Source organism: Typopeltis vanoorti, chromosome 18 (genome assembly GCF_054136105.1).
Source record: "Typopeltis vanoorti isolate ZY-2024b chromosome 18, IOZ_Tvanoo_1.0, whole genome shotgun sequence".
Lineage (NCBI taxonomy): Eukaryota > Metazoa > Arthropoda > Arachnida > Uropygi > Thelyphonidae > Typopeltis > Typopeltis vanoorti.
The window spans coordinates 66,318,536-66,334,870 of record NC_143566.1 but is presented as its reverse complement, the minus strand read 5'-3'; the positions used below and the strand labels follow the sequence as shown (position 1 = coordinate 66,334,870).

Genomic DNA, 16,335 nt, shown 5'->3' with positions numbered 1-16,335 from the left:
TTTCTTCCTTTTGTGAATTTAGGCAAAATGGCCTGCTTTATTCTCAGCCCATCGTCACTCATTCTAGTATTTCATCGGTTTACCTCTGTTTCTTGGTTCCTTCAGTCTATAATTCATCATCCTACTAGGTACTCTTTCATAATGTCATTCATCCCAGATATTATTTTCATTTATGTCTGTTATTAGTTTAGTGAAGATAACTGAAATAAAATTGTATCTAACTTGAATAAGCATTGAGAATTCAGATGTTTGTTTTCCAGCTTCATAGTTTTTCATCTTTTTAATGTTGATGTTTATATTTATAGATTCACATATCAGAAAGTAGCATACACAGTGACAAATGTTTAGTGTAAATATTGTGTGTGTGTGTGTGTGTTGGGAGGAGGAATAGATTAGTACATACATCATAATATTAACTATATCTGTGTACATTTCTCTCAAAGCATATAATAAGCACTAAGTGGCTAATTTATTAGATGTACACCTACCATCTGCAGAGGCCACTGTCAGAGACAGTGTCATTTCAGGCTTTATAAAGCTAAAGGCAGATGCTGAAAATTTATGTGGTTCATCATGACACTGGACCAACAGTAACATGACCTTAAGTTACATTGAACATGCTATGATAATTAGTATTGATTTGCTAATGCAGGAATCACAGAAACTGCTTCTTTCCCATTGTGAATGATCACTATAAGGGGATCATAACTATGGCATATAGAGCATACCAAAACTGGATCAACATAAAATATACAGTGAGCAGTCCTTTGGCCACAGGTGGTTTAGAGATGTTAATGGAGAGTTGAAAACCATCACTTCAGCACACACGATATATTGTGGATACAGTTTAGCAGCAGGTATCTTCATGGAGTTTTACTCCTGTCTGGTGAATTCCAGTTAAAATTGTTCCATTTTGACAGTAGCATGATCAGGGTATCAGGTTAGAGCACCATGAGTGAACCTCATCATGTCAAGTGGGAACACCATCCTTGTGGTGTAATGAGTTTTTTTTTGCATTATCTCCTGCTACTAGTGGAGTAATGTCTGAATGTCACAGCCTATTTGTACATTGCTACTGACCAGATATATCCCTTTATGCTCACCGTTTATCCACTGATAACTGTTACTTTCAGCAGGATAATATGCCATGTTATAAGGTATAATCATTTTGGTATGATCCCAAGAGCATTAAGATGATTTTATTTTACAATACTTCAGTGGCATGTTTATTCATTGGACCTCATCTGTGACTGAGGAACAGCCTTACTCCACTTCATCCCTCAACTATAGCTGAGGTTGAGCCTGCTGTTCATAACTACAGGATGCAATGGTTTGCATAAGCTACCATCCCTATTGAACACTTTTGATACCTTGATATTAAGTAGGTACACCTAATAAACTGTCTGCATCAGTTAATGTATGATTTTCTATATTACACTGAATTAATGATTATGTTTCATTTTTAAGCCTGTATCCAGAAGACATTGGAATGGTAAAAGATTCACATATGTTGTAACTTGTGTTCCTACATATGTTTCAAGAGTGAAGCGGATATCACCTATTGAAGCAGATATCTCTGGCAGTGGTATATCTGCTAATTTTTCCCTGGAACTAAATAGTGATTATGAGTTTTTTATTTATTCACAAAATGAAGAAGGGAGATCGGAGAATTCATCTTCAGTTATCATCAATAAAGCATCAAAAAGTAAGCCATCTTTTTAGAATTAATGTGATTTTTAAATTTCATAATAGAATTAAAATATATGAATGTTGCATTAGGATTTATTTATATTGTAGCCTATACTATGTAGATAATCTTTGTGAAATCATTTAGAAAATATGCTTAACTAAACAACTTATGAGTATTATAAAACTAATGTTTTGTTTAGCAAGAAACATCAGATTAATAGCATTTTGTGTATCATTTTTTATTAGATATATTGGCAGAAGGTTTGTATTTTCTCTCTCACTTTTACAGCTTGGTAAATTTTGCGGTTCAAATTGTTCTGAATCTGTATCCTGTCCAGGGAGGGGGGGGAAAGTCATGTTATTTACCGTCCTCCCTTTCTGTGACATTTTTCAGGGAAATTATCTATGTACTGTCCCATCAATAAAATTTATGAAAAAGTATGCAGGTCCATCGTGTAAAGTCAAATTATTGAAATTAACGGGTATTTTTGTGGACACCTTCATAGGAAGTCTTACAAATTTCTATACTTTAGGTATCACTTAAGATGCATTGAAAGAAAGATCCATTGTAAGTGTATAAGCCTGTGGTTCCAGTAAAAATATCTTCTGTAATTTTTGTGAGCTTATCTTTTAAATACTGGATGCCATCTGCATTCTTATTTTAAAGGCTTCACAAATTTTTGATTAAACCAACTTTACTGAAAAGCGGTAGCAAGAAAAAAAATTTTTTTTTTTTGGTTTCTTTAGAAGAGAAGTGAAACGTTTTTGTTCTGATATTAAACTGTCAGTCCCAGGTTCATTTGGGACATCCATGTTGATGGCTACAACTTACTACATTTATAGTTTTCAGCAGCATATACACTAAAAGGGGTGCTTAAGGGTCAAAGCTGTATAACTGAGAGGAGACCTCCACATAGCCTTTAAAAGGAATGCGGAGAACCAACCAGGGCTGCTGACCTAATGTCCAAATCTCACCTTCTCGTGGTGCACCCTGTTGGATATCTACTTGGATACTGAATGAACGAGGATGGGCTGACAATTTGGGATTTAGCCGACCAAATTGTATTCTTATTGGTTAAACCAAAATATAAAATGATGGTACGACATGACAAAATTTCATGCCGGCTGAGGCGTTGCCCGGTTAAACAAGGCCCCCGTTGTTTTTGCCAGAGAACCAGGGTGAACAGCAAAAAGTCAGCTACTGGAACAAATCTGAAAACAAACCCCAACTCAACATAACCAGAGTTAAAGATCGGTACTATCAACGTAAGAAGCCTGAATGGCAAAGAAATGGAGCTAGCTGAGGAATTAGATAAGTACCAGATGTACATAATAGGGGTGACTGAAACAAAAAAGACCAAAACTGGTGAGATCTTTCTGAGCAATAAATACAGAATGTTATATTCAGGCAATGACAATCAAGGAAAAGAAGGAATAGCCATAGTACTCAACACAAAATATGAGGCTAATCTTCTTGAATGGCAGTCAGTCTCAAGTAGAGTAATGTGGGCAAATATGAGAATGGGGAACTGGACAATGAGACTTATTTGTGCCTATGGTCCCACAGAAGGTTCTACTAAGGTAGAAGTGGAGGAATTTTTTGAGGCTTTAGAAAAAGCAACTGACACAATGAAAAAGGAAAAGTTGGTCCTTGTTGGGGATCTAAATAGCAGAGTAGGAAATGATTGTGAGACATACAAAAATATTTTGGGAAAATTTGGAGAAAAGAGCAAAGCTAATAACAATGGCAAATATCTGTTGGATTTCTGCTCAGGACATGGACTGGTTATTACTAACACCATGTTCCAACATAAAAATGTGCACAAATTCAAATGGAGAGAAGAGGCTAGGAATAAGAAAAGTCTCATTGACTATGTTATTGTTAATAGTGATGTTTTCTCCTGGTGCAGGACACTAGAGTGTACAGAGGATTTGAAATTGGAAGTGATCACTATTTAGTCTTGAGCAGGATAAAATTGAATTTCATATTGAAAAGAATAACATGTAAGAAAGTTTTTAAGCGAATAAAAGTTGAGCAGCTCTCAGATGTGAACTGTAGACTAAAATACACAAAGATTATTGAAGAAAAAATGAAAGAGTTTGAGAACAGGAATCAAACCTTAGAGATTCAGTGGCGAACTCTGAAGAAAACATTGATTGATTCTGCCAGAAAGGCATGTAATGAGGTTGTCTGCAAGGATAAAAAAATCAGAACTCCCTGGTGGACACAGGAAGTTAAAGAGGCAGTGAAGGAAAAGAAGAAAGCGTATCAAAAATTCCCGTCAAATAAGTCAGCTTGTGCTCTTAGAGAATACAGAGACAAATGCAAGAATGCTAAACACTGTGTAAAACTAGCTAAACAAAGTTATGGGAGGACTTTGGCAAGAACATAGAAAATAAATATCAAGGTGGAAAAATATTCTGAAGGTTGTTGAAGAAGCTTAGGAATGGAGGAAAGAGTACTGTAAAAGGAGTTAGAGATGATAAACGTGACATGAAAACTGGAGAAAAAGATATCCTTGAAGTATGGAGTAATTACTTTGAAAAAACTGCTAAATGAAACAAGCAGTCATGACAGCACAGTGGTAAAAAAACACTCAACAGGCATGCTGGCAGGAATACATATCCATACTTGAAGTAGAAAAAGCCATCAAAGGCTTAAAATGTGGAAAGGCAGCTGGTGTAGATGATATTCGACCAGAAATGCTGAAGTATGGTGGTATAAGAGTCTTACAGTGGCTGCACTGCATACTTCAGAAAGCCTGGAAAGAGGGACGAATTCCTGATGATTGGAGTAGAGCTCTCATAGTACCCATATATAAAAAGGGAAATAAAACTGAATGTGAGAATTACAGAGGTATTTCCCTACTGAGTGTTCCTGGCAAGATCTATGCAAGTATACTTGAGAAACGGTTGAGAAGAATTGTGGAAGAAAAGCTTGGTGAAGAACAAGCTGGATTCAGGCCAAACAGAGGCTGTCAGGATCAGATCTTCACTTTACGACAAATAGTCGAGAAAGCATGGGAATATAACAAAGATCTGTATTTAAGTTTTGTCGATCTGGGAAAGGCATGTGACAAGATACCAAGAGAGAAGCTATTCAATATGCTACAGTTATATGGTGTCAATGGGGCATTATATCAAGCAATACTTAGTCTTTATTTGAGTTGTAAGTCAGCAGTCAGAATTGAAGGAAGTACAGGAAGATGGTTTAATGTTAAATCTGGTGTGAGACAAGGATGTACATTATCCCCTCTGTTATTCATTATCGATATGGATCACATCATGAAGGAAAGTGGTATTAAACATGATATCAGAATTGGAGATGTTAATGTCAGCTCTTTGCTTTATGCGGACGATGTTATACTTCTAAATAAATCCGCTACAAGTCTGCAAGATTCTCTGACTAAATTGAATATCTGTTGTAATAAATATGGTATGAAGGTCTGCAATAAAAAGACAAAGACAATGAAAATAGGCAGAATCATTGAAAATGTCAACTGTGTTGTGAATGGAGAACCTGTGGAACAAGTAAAACATTTCAGCTACTTAGGCATGATTTTTACTGAAGATGGTAAATTAAATATAGAAATAGACAACAGAATCAGCAAAGCTAGTATGGTGGGAAGTCAATTGAATAATTCATATGGAATAAGAGACAAATTAGTCAGAACACTAAATTAGCTGTATACACAGTGTTCAAACCAGTTTTAACTTATGGATCTGAGAGCTGGTTTAGAAGTAAAACACTTAACCAAAGACTAGAGGCCGCAGATATAAGAGTCCTGAGAAAATTATAGGCGTGAACAGATGGCATCAATGGCAATATCATATTAAAAACGAGGATATTAGGAAAGAACTTGACATTGTCTGCATTCAGGAATGCATTAGCAGAGCTAATCTCAGGTGGTATGGTCACCTAAACAGAATGGGCGAGAAAAGATTAGCAAAACAAGTGTTCTCTGCCAGGTTGGCAGCAAAACGACCCAGTGGAAGACCAAGATATAGGTGGATTGATACGGTACAAAGTGCCTTAGACGATAGAAATATAAGATCTGATAATGTTGGAGTCTTGACAAGTAACAGACTGATTTGGAGGAAAATTGTAGATAGAAAGTTAGTAATGATATAATTTTTTCATGTAGTACTATCATATCCTGTACACCCCTTGTGGGTATATGGCAGGAATTTGATGATGATGATATACACTTATAGGGGAGGGTGATTTGTAACAGCTGGACACCAAGTTCCCAACTCACCCACACACACCACTGCTTGGAAAGAAGTCAACAGACAATCATAGTGTGAGGAACAAACATCCACTGCACCCACCTTAATGAGATGTAAGGCCTCCCTCCTCCCTTTGCTGTGATGACTAGCAATACTATGGGGTGTACTTTCCACAAGCATATGATAGCGATCAGTGGAAATTTTGGACCATTCTTCCTGTAGGCATGTAATCAGGTCCTGAACTGTTGTGGAGCAGATGTTCAGAAGGGTTGTAATCATGGCTTTGTGGAGGCCAGTCAAGTGTGTTGACGTTCATATCCACAAACCACGCAGTTACAGCAGCAACCTTATGACATGGTGCAGTGTCTTGCTGAAAGAGACAATCAGTTCCATAGAAACACTCTCCAAGATGTGATTTTTTTGTCTTGGGATTACTCTAACTGCAGATCTCTCTCAACATAAAACATGTTATGAATATTGCCTCCTCAGCAACCAAAAAAAAAGTAGGTTCTCTTTCTCTTGAGGTATTGGATTGCCAGTGAACAGCTATTAACTCCATATAAATCAGAAATCCATCCAACCATTGGAATGCTGTTCTCAGAACTGTGATACATATCATCTGCTTCAACAATGAAAATAATGCAGTATAAATACTCTTATTTTGCAAGAGTCCAGCTGACAGCTTAGTGATTGATATAATTCATAGGGACCATAAGAATAGTTTGTTATACTAGAAAGTACATTGCTTTAAAGTAACATTGTTTAGTATGGATATCTTTGGCAGCTTTTCAGGGATTTTTGATATAGCAACAGTATGCTCTCCTCAACATTAAATTCTTGATATTTACTCTAAGGAGGATATACATATCATGCAGTAGAGACAGTATTGCATGATAAAGTTTGTTATCACCAACCTCCTTTCAATAGTTTTCCTTCAAATTATTCTGTCAGCACTCCAATATTGTCATCTCTTATTTAATTCTGTCTTCTAGGGCATTTGTGACTGCATCAATTCACTTGGATCTTTTTTCTTGTAATCTTGGCATTAAACACCCCTGTTTTGCTGTCCTTTTCTGTGTTTTCTATATAACCAAAAAATACTGACCACAGTAGCATTGTATTATTTTGGATTTGTAAAGTAATTTGTTACTGTGGTAGTTTTGCAGAATGAAAATCCAATACTGTGTTATAAAATTTATTACTGTAAAACTTCTGTAATTTTGTTATAATAGTTAAATTTAATATTTTATAAATCATAGCATTAGTTTTGAAACTAATTCTTGGATTCATATACTAAATGTTTCCTTGATAGTTTTTCAAAAGTACTGATGATCATAGTCATTCAGAAGAGTTTTTACTATATTTATAAATAATGCTTATAATGCATTATTTATATGAGGTCTGACATAAAAAAAAAAAAAACAAGACTTTATTTAACAAATTGAGAAAACCAACTACGATCTCCTTCAAAATATCCCCCTTCTGAATTGATACACAACTGCATACAGTGCTATCAACGTTCAAAGCAATTCTGCAGATCATATTCTGAAAGGCTGTTGAGGATCTCTGTCTTGTTTGCTTTCACATTTTCTGCTGACAAAAAATGGATTCCTTTGAGCACCGACTTGATCTTTGGGAGAGGTAGAAGTCACAGGGAGCCAGGTCTGGTGAATAGGGTGGGTGCTCAAGCACAGTGATGTTGTGATTAGCTAAAAACTGCTTCACAGACAAAGCGTTGTGAGCTGGCTCGTTGTCTTATTACACAATCCAGCCATTTCTCCACAATTCTGTTGTTTCTTTCTCATGTGTTCCCACAATTGGCTTTTAGGAACCTATTCTGTTATTACAGTACCCCTGAACATTGAAGAAACAATCAACATGGCCTTGAACTTCGAACGACTCGTGCACTTTTTTTGGTCTTGGAGATGTTGCTGACTTCCACTTCATTGATTGTCACTTGGTTTCTGGATCATATGCAAATATCCAATTTCGTTGCAAGTAATTACTGAATTCAACAAATCTGGTTCATCCTTAATGATTGCAAAAGGTCCAAACACAGTTCCTTGCGATGTTTTTTTAACCATTTTTGCATAAACCTTTTTCATGTTCAATTCTTCCATTAAAATGCATTGAACACTCAACCTTCTGTCTTTTCGAATCACATCTCGCACTTTTTTAATTGTTGTCTTCGGTAACTGCTGTGTGTGGGCAGCCTGGGCAATCATCATCTTTCACGCTTTCTCTGCTTTCCGAAAATCGTTTGTGCCATTCAAAAAAAACCTGCACGAGACATGCTCTCTTCACTGTAAGCCTGCCAATAATTGACAAGTTTCTATCACAGATCTCTTCAGTTTCACAAGAAACTTGATGTTAACATGCTGTTCACTCTTGCACTCCAACATTTTCCAACCAAGGGTCAGAAATCGTCTATATTTGAACACACATCCACATCCACTTGTACTGAGTAAAGCGATGGAGTTGAGCCTTGTCTCACGGTGACAGGTTAGAACATGCTCTATAACCATATCTTTATCTCTCCCCTCCCACTCTCCGTTCCCAAGCTGTAGGGTCAGGCTCTCTTTTTTTTATGTTGGACCTCGTAAATGTTTTATTTTCATTAATTTTTGTGACATATTTTTTCTAGTTAGCAGTGATAAACATCTGGCACATATCAATAAATTTAATAAAATTCATAAGTCTCCATATGTAGAATTATTTAAATATGAACAAAGTTATATTAAATGACTCTCTTATGCAGTGCCACCAATACCTGAAAATATTGCTGTGATATATTATGGAAAAGGATTCTACAGAATATCATGGAATCCACCGAAAGCAAAAAATTTTGATATCATCAGCTATACTTTGTTCTGGTGTAAAAGTTTTGAGCCACCATCATTGGAGCCATGTAAGGAGACTATTGAGTGGATTTCGGTTCCAGTTACAAATCGGAGTATAGAAAAGGTTTTCAGAGATAATGCAAAATATAATTTTGCTGTTAGTGCTAATACCAAAGATTCCACCTCAGGAATGGATTGGTCAACTTGTACTGTGCTGTATAATAAAGGTATGTGGTTGTAATTAGTTTATTATAATTTTTGTTCAGTTAACCATTAAACTGGTTTCATGTAGACTAAGCTATTCACTTCTTCCTATAGCAGTTCCCTCCACACAAGGTGCCTGTTCATGGTGGAGGAGACCTCCCAGTAATATTACTAGTCATTTTCTTTCTTCCTCTTTTTCTATACTTCCTATATTCTTTCCTCTACTTCTCCTGAGTCTTTTTTTTTTTTTTTTACTATATCTTCCAGACCACCATTGTAGATCCACTACCCTGTTCACAGGTTGCTGTATAGTATGAAACCTTGTGGGCATCTATCAGGGTGATCATGGTAGTCTTAGATTACTTTGGTCCTTGCTTAGCCAAGATGGGTAGTCCTGCATTGTTGTAGCCCAGCCAAGATCAGTTGTTTAGGAAACTTGCTTGCAAGGGTCAGTGGTCCAAGGAGAAGGCCCTAAGCTTGATGCAGTGCTGGTAGCATCTGTGATAATCGTGACATTCTACTTCTGGGTGCATTTGTTGCTTGTCAAATCATGAGTGAACATGTGTAGCTGTGTAGTGAGAGGAGGGGGAGCTAATCTCTGGCACCAAATTAAGAAAATCCTTTTGAGCATGAATCCTTCATCTTCAAACTTTCCAGGGACCACCACAAAGCCCCAACCAAGTGCAATAGATGCATCGTTTGATAACAGAAATAAAAAGCAAAAGGCATTTGACACATACATCAGTTTTTCTCGTCATTCATGCAGTGAGTGAAAAGGCAATAGGGAAAATTCCTTTTTTTTTATTCAAAAGGTTTTAGAAGGCAGGATCTCCCAAAACAGTTAAATTACATTCTGGTGCTATTCTTGTTGAAGCATTGTGTCATCAACACTTCAATAAATACTGGGGGGGAGGTGATACCAGTTGCCATAAAACAGTCAACTGTTCTAGAATTGTGGTATCAGAATGAGATCTTGTTGATGTTCTAGATGATGAGATACATTCAGAGCTTAAAGATTATGGATTGACAGGTATGAGTTACATTTTGATACATAGGGATGGTCATCTGGTTCCAACCAGGAACATCATCCTTAATTTTGATAGATCAACATCAGTAAAAGCATGATATCTCAGTTGTCCTGTTTATACTCTACATTACTAATCCATTAAGATGCTTTCAATTCAAATATAGGCATGCCTAAACTGTCTGTCATGGCTCTACTATCTATGCTCAGTGTGTAGTAAAGAGCATGATAATACTTAAGTATAAAGAGCTAATAAGCTTCATTTCGGCAATGAAAACATTACTAAAATTAAGGGGATATTAAATCCCACATAGTTTTAAAACCGAATAAGAAACTCAAAGATAGGAATCAGAGAGTTTCTTGCCGAATATAGTAAACTATAAAGTATCGGCGAACACTAGCGTTAGCCAATGCAAGTGATCCTAGTACGTAGTACAATCTCGGGCAACTCGTTGCAAAGGTGAGTAAAGTTCAGATCGCTATTCTTAGGTATTTTACATTACAAGTGATCCTAGTACGTAGTACAATCTCGGGCAACTCGTTGCAAAGGTGAGTAAAGTTCAGATCGCTATTCTTAGGTATTTTCCATAATGTAAAAACACATTTCCTAGTATTTCCCATAATGTAAAAACACATTTCCTAGGAAATGTGTTTTTACATTATGGAAAATACCTAAGAATAGCGATCTGAACTTTACTCACCTTTGCAACGAGTTGCCCGAGATTGTACTACGTACTAGGATCACTTGCATTGGCTAACGCTAAAGTTCGCCGATACTTTATAGTTTACTATATTCGGCAAGAAACTCTCTGATTCCTATCTTTGAGTTTCTTATTCGGTTTTAAAACTATGTGGGATTTAATATCCCCTTAATTTTAGTAGCATGATAATAAATCTTGCTCTGCAAAGCAACTTAAAAATGTCAACTGTGAAGGAGACCATCGTGCCTACTCCCATGCATGCCAGTAGTATTCCTCCATGGCAGATTGCACTCCATCATGCAGACTCTCGCTCTGCCTGCTAAGGAAGTCTTTCCATCATTAGTGCACTTGCAGCTATTTAATGCTCACAGAGCAGAGCCTCATCTATTCTGATGTTTTGCAGTCTGCTGGTTGTGCTGCTGCTGTTTATTTTATCCTGGCTGCAATGTATCCAGTCAGATTCCATTTGAAGAATGCAGTAATTATAATGCTGAGCTACATGATATTCAGCTTGTACACATAAAAGCAAACTACTACCATAATGTATGATTTATACGAGCAGATTTATTTACTGGTCAGTTTTTCTTCTGTGTACAATCCACATCTAGTGCTTTGTGATGGTCTTCAATTGTATAAAATGAAGATCCTTAATTGTAATGTATGGTGTGCTAGATTCCCAGCCACATTGGAATTTAGAGAAATGTGATAGCAGTTAGTAGGTCAATTCATACTTTTCTGCATACTATTTGTGAGTCTTCTGTACAGACTGCAGACAGTTAACAAGAACAGAGTTAATTAATCGTTGGTAGTCATCATGCCAGGAAACATTGACAAATAAATTGAATTAGATTAAGCCTGAAATTAAGCATTGGCAGTGTAGTCAGTGTAGAAACAGAAGAGACAAAGTTGTTCTTGCTAGGCTCCACTTAGACCAGTCATCTTGCACATTATCTATTGAGAGCTGATGATCCACCTATATGTGAACAACACAGCACATATTTTATCATTTGCCATGTTCTGGTGGAATGACAGCACTTCGCTTGAGAAAGGAATGCAGGTTTTACTGATCTGGCTGAGTCATATATACTTAGGTAGATCATGTCAGACTTGGACAAATTGCCTGAACTTTTTAAAAAATTAATTTATACAAATACATTTGATTATAAATGTAATTTATATGTAAATTTGGCAGTCATAAATTTTTTATGGTATGTTTTCTTTTTACATAACATGTCAGTTACTTATTTGAATACTTAAATTTTTTTTTTTTAATCTTATGTACTGCTGTAATCATTATAATGGTGCGTTATGATTTTCACTGTTCTTGTACCAGTAAACTACAAATTGCCAGCCATCTGACCAACCTGTAATGGAAGGTTTTGCCAACTCGAGTTCCCTAGTTATCTTACTTACCTGTCCTGTCCAGTCAGGTGTCTTCTCCCTCCAGGAGATTGACTACCATATGTCTCCACCTGTCCTATTCTGCACCTCTCTGCTGCATTCCTCATATGAGAGATAGGTCCAGTCTTCTGTGTTTTTCATCCATCCCAGTCTTCGTCTTCCTCTCCTTCTCTTTTCCTCAACAGTTCCTTTGAGAAGTGTCCTTTGTAGGCAGTTATGTCTGAATATGTCCAAAATAGCTGACTTTTCTCTTTTTTAATTTCTTTCATCAGGCTCCTGTTTACACCTACTATTTCTAGTACCTCTTCATTTGTCTTTTTGTCTTTCCATGATATCCTCATAATTCTTTGCAGCATCACATTTCAAAGGCCTCCAGTTTTTTCACACTCAGATTGGAGAGTGTTTCATTGTTGACAATGGATAAATATGTGGTGAGGCTCCAATCTCTTCCACGACAGCTGGCCACAAGTCCCTCAGATGTCAGGAGTGTGCCCTCGATGTGCCGCACATCTTGCTGTCATGCACTTGATGCCATTGATCAGTCGATGTTGATTCTTCTGCCATCTTTGCCATTCCAGACTTCATGCACATGAAGGTTGACATTCCCCATTTACAGCATTCTATATTGTTGATATATCCTCACTTAGTTTAGTCTGTCAGCCGAGGCGGTTTACCAGGGTGTGGCCGATGGCTTCTTGGGGCCATAAGTTAGCTACCTACCCATTTCAAAAATTTAACTCTTCTTTTTTATTGGTAATCACAATGGTGAGCTGTTGTTCAGTCAGTAGCATGCTAATATTTTGGATGGACAGAAAGTGGAAATGCATTAAACTTTACAATGAATTGATTTGGAGGAAAATTGTAGATAGGAAGTTAATAATGATGTAATTTTTTTCATGTAGTACTATCATATCTTGTACACCCCTTGAGGGTACATGGCAGGAATTTGATGATGATGATGATGAATTGAAGAGGCCTGCAGACATGCTTTAGGAATATGAGAAATTTTATTTAAATATCTTTCATAGCTTACACATATTACAAAAATTATATAGAATTTTATTCAAAAACTCCTGTATATTTTATTCATCATTACGTGGACATTATCAGGGAAATAGACCATTAACTACATTCAAAACATGAATCACGATAATGAGTCATTAATTGCGTGTATCAGCTCATACTTCAGTCGCAACTGAAGTACAGGCAGCCCTCAGTTTATGCCTCACTTCTGTTCCTGAAAAAAAAATGGGTGTAAACTGAATTGGCATAAAACGAACCCAATTTTAATTGGAGGTACAAAGTTATGCTTGGTATGTTCGGCTCAGTCAAAAAATATGCACATGAAGTATGTGTAACATTATTATATTTAAAGCTTTGATAATACATACATATATATTTGTTAAAATAAAATTATATACAAAAAATATGAAACTTCGAAAATATATTACATATTACTATGTTGAAGTGCCTGGTTTTCAGACATCACCTGCATTTTTTTGAAAAAGGTATCCAGTGTTAACTGCCTAGATTTTCTTTTTCTTTCTTTAAGGAGTTCAGTGTAAGGTCAAATAGATGCGATTACACTCCTTTTTATGTTTGCACTCCGTTCCCAATTGTGGTCCATTTCGCAGAGTTCATCAGTCAATGTCTCTATGCTTGCAAGGATATGCTATAAATAGACTATTTTTATATCTCTCAGAGGACCTTCTTCATTTTCTTTCTCCTTCTTTGGATGTTGACTTAATTGTTCGGCTAATTCTTTTAAGTCTTCATTGGAAAGCTGTTTATCATGGCTCTCTAAGACTTCTGTCACATCTTCAGCTGTAATATCGTCCAATCCCACCTCTCGCGCAAGCTTGGTAACATTCTCCTCTTGCTCTAATTCCTCAAAGTTGCATAAATGCTGATAGAAGTTTTTGCCATGCTCCTTTTAAACACTTTGCTGACACTTTGTTTCAAGCTGCCTTGATGTTGTTAATGCCCTTCAAAATATCGAATGATCACCAGTATTCTTTAATAGTTATTCCTGAAGTGTCCAAGACTCTTACCATTTTCATAAATGTTACGCCTATTACTTCAAAGCCTATTATGGAGGTAATAGGCTTTGAAGATTGATATAATCCCCTGATCCATCGGTTGCAAAAGCGATGTTGTGTTTGTGGGCATGTGAACAATCTTGACATCAAATACTGTTCTTACTTCAGCAAGGTTTTGAGGATGTCCAGGGGCATTATCCAAGAGAAGCAATGCCTTGGCTGGCAAATCATTTTCTTTATAGAAGCGAAGCACAGTAGGACAAAAATAATTTATGTACTACCAATCTATAAAAAGTCTTGTGTAGCCCAAGTTTTCTTGTTCCATTTCCAATAGACTGGCAGCATGGCTTTTAGACCCTTGAAGGTGCTTGGTGTCTGTGAGTGGTACACCATCATTGGCTTAAGCTTCAAAGTTCCGGAGACATTTGCACCCAACAAAAGCATAGGTCTATCTTTTGCGGGTTTAAAATCTGGAGTGGAACATTCTTCACAGGAAATGAAGGTGGGTGATGGCAATTTTTTCCAGTAGAGCCCAGTCTCATCAACATTAAAAATGAGATCAGGAGGATTTCCTTGTTCTGCACAGTCTTGAAATTCTTTAGGAAAAGCTGCTGCTGCCGCAACATCTGCACTTGCTGCCTCACCACATAATTTGACACTATGGCACTTACTTCGAGACTTAAATCTCATGAACCAAGCTTTGCTTCCTAAAAATGTTTTTTCATCTCCTTCATCTCCATCTGTCTTTTTAAGATCCTCAAAAATTGTATTTGCTTTCTCAGTTATAATAACAGCCTGTGTCAGAGGAATGTTTTTCTGATTCAGGTCATCCACCCATAATGATAATAATTTTTCCATTTTTTCATGAAGTTTACCCCTGCTATAACTTACATGTTTTACATTTAGTACTGCCATAGATTGTTGCACAGATTGTTTCATTCTATCTGCATTTTTCATAATTGTAGTAACAGTCGATGAGGTAAATTCATACTTCTACAGACATTAGCACGTGTCTGCCCATCCTCCATTCTTTGAATCACCTCCATCTTCTTTTCAGGCGTGATTGATTTCTACGCCCTCTTAACACCAAGTTCTGCTAACTTTTCTGCACTTCTTTTATCAGACATGGTATGTAATTATACTTTATCAATTTAAATACGTATGTATGTAAAAAAAATAAATAAATAGAACAATTAGGTAGATTCAACCATAAAACTAGGTTTGATACATATGCGTCTTAGTAGCTCGGTAAATAAACACTGGAGTGCCTGCTAGCATCGTTTCTCAGTCAGACCACACTACAGTAAGAAAGCATGTGCAGGCATCCAGCATTATTGTGAATCAGCGTAAATTGAACCATCGTAAACCGAGGGCTGCTTGTATATGATAACTGGTAGTTCAAAGGAACAATTGTGAAAAGTTGGATAGATAAAAAAAAAAAAATTTTCAAAAAATTTTTAATTAAAAAAAACAACAACAACAAGCAAAGCTTATGAACTATTAATATATCACTTCCCAAAACTGGGTGATTGGCATGCAATCTGATCTGTTGAGGTTCAGATAATTTTGTAGCATTTCATGTTTCAAGGAAAAGAAGATGAAATTTGAACTGGCTGGAATAAAGATTTATCTGGTTCCAAAGAAATCTGTCTAGTGTCAGTAGTGTGAGAAGCAAGGCCAAACTGGTCAGATTCCAAAAATGTAATATAGTCTTGATGTTCTTTAATTCTCATCAAGAAGAATGGCCATCTGTCCACAATAGCAAAAGATGACATGAGCAGGGTACTTGATAGACATATGATAAGGAAAGAGGTAGTAATGTATCCTTTATAGATAGTAGGAAGGGAGACAGTTTCTGAGCTAGTTTGAAGGAAGTGTATAGATTGAATTTATGAGTGGCTGTATTCCTTGCTTGTTTTTCTAACCATGTAAAAATTGGCTATAGGGGAAGTCCTTAGCTGTCCCATGTGTCTTGGAGGAAATGTGACTTTAACAAATCAAGGGTCTCAATTAATGGCATGTTTATAAATAGTGAAGTAATATCTAAACTAATCATTGTCTGAATTTTTTAGTCATTTTTAAAATATGGTCTTTTAAGTATACTTTTTAAATGAACAGAATTTTTACCAAAAGGGGAAGAATTACCAGTGGAAGGCTAGTAATTTAGCCAAAGCGTTTAGTAAGTTAGTATGCAGGAATGTTTTTAC

The 16,335-nt window shown here is 36.4% G+C and overlaps 1 protein-coding gene across 3 annotated transcripts in view; it reads left to right on the top strand.

Moving 5' to 3' along the window:
- Nucleotides 1–16,335, top strand: part of LOC150096729 (uncharacterized) — a 357,894-nt gene that overhangs the window by 224,555 nt on the left and 117,004 nt on the right. For all 3 annotated transcript variants that reach the window (XM_090408396.1, XM_090408397.1, XM_090408395.1), the window contains exons 9-10: nt 1,468–1,705; nt 8,678–8,986. In XM_090408396.1, the coding sequence (XP_090264522.1) occupies nt 1,468–1,705; nt 8,678–8,986 (547 nt within the window). The remainder of the gene's footprint in view (nt 1–1,467; nt 1,706–8,677; nt 8,987–16,335) is intronic.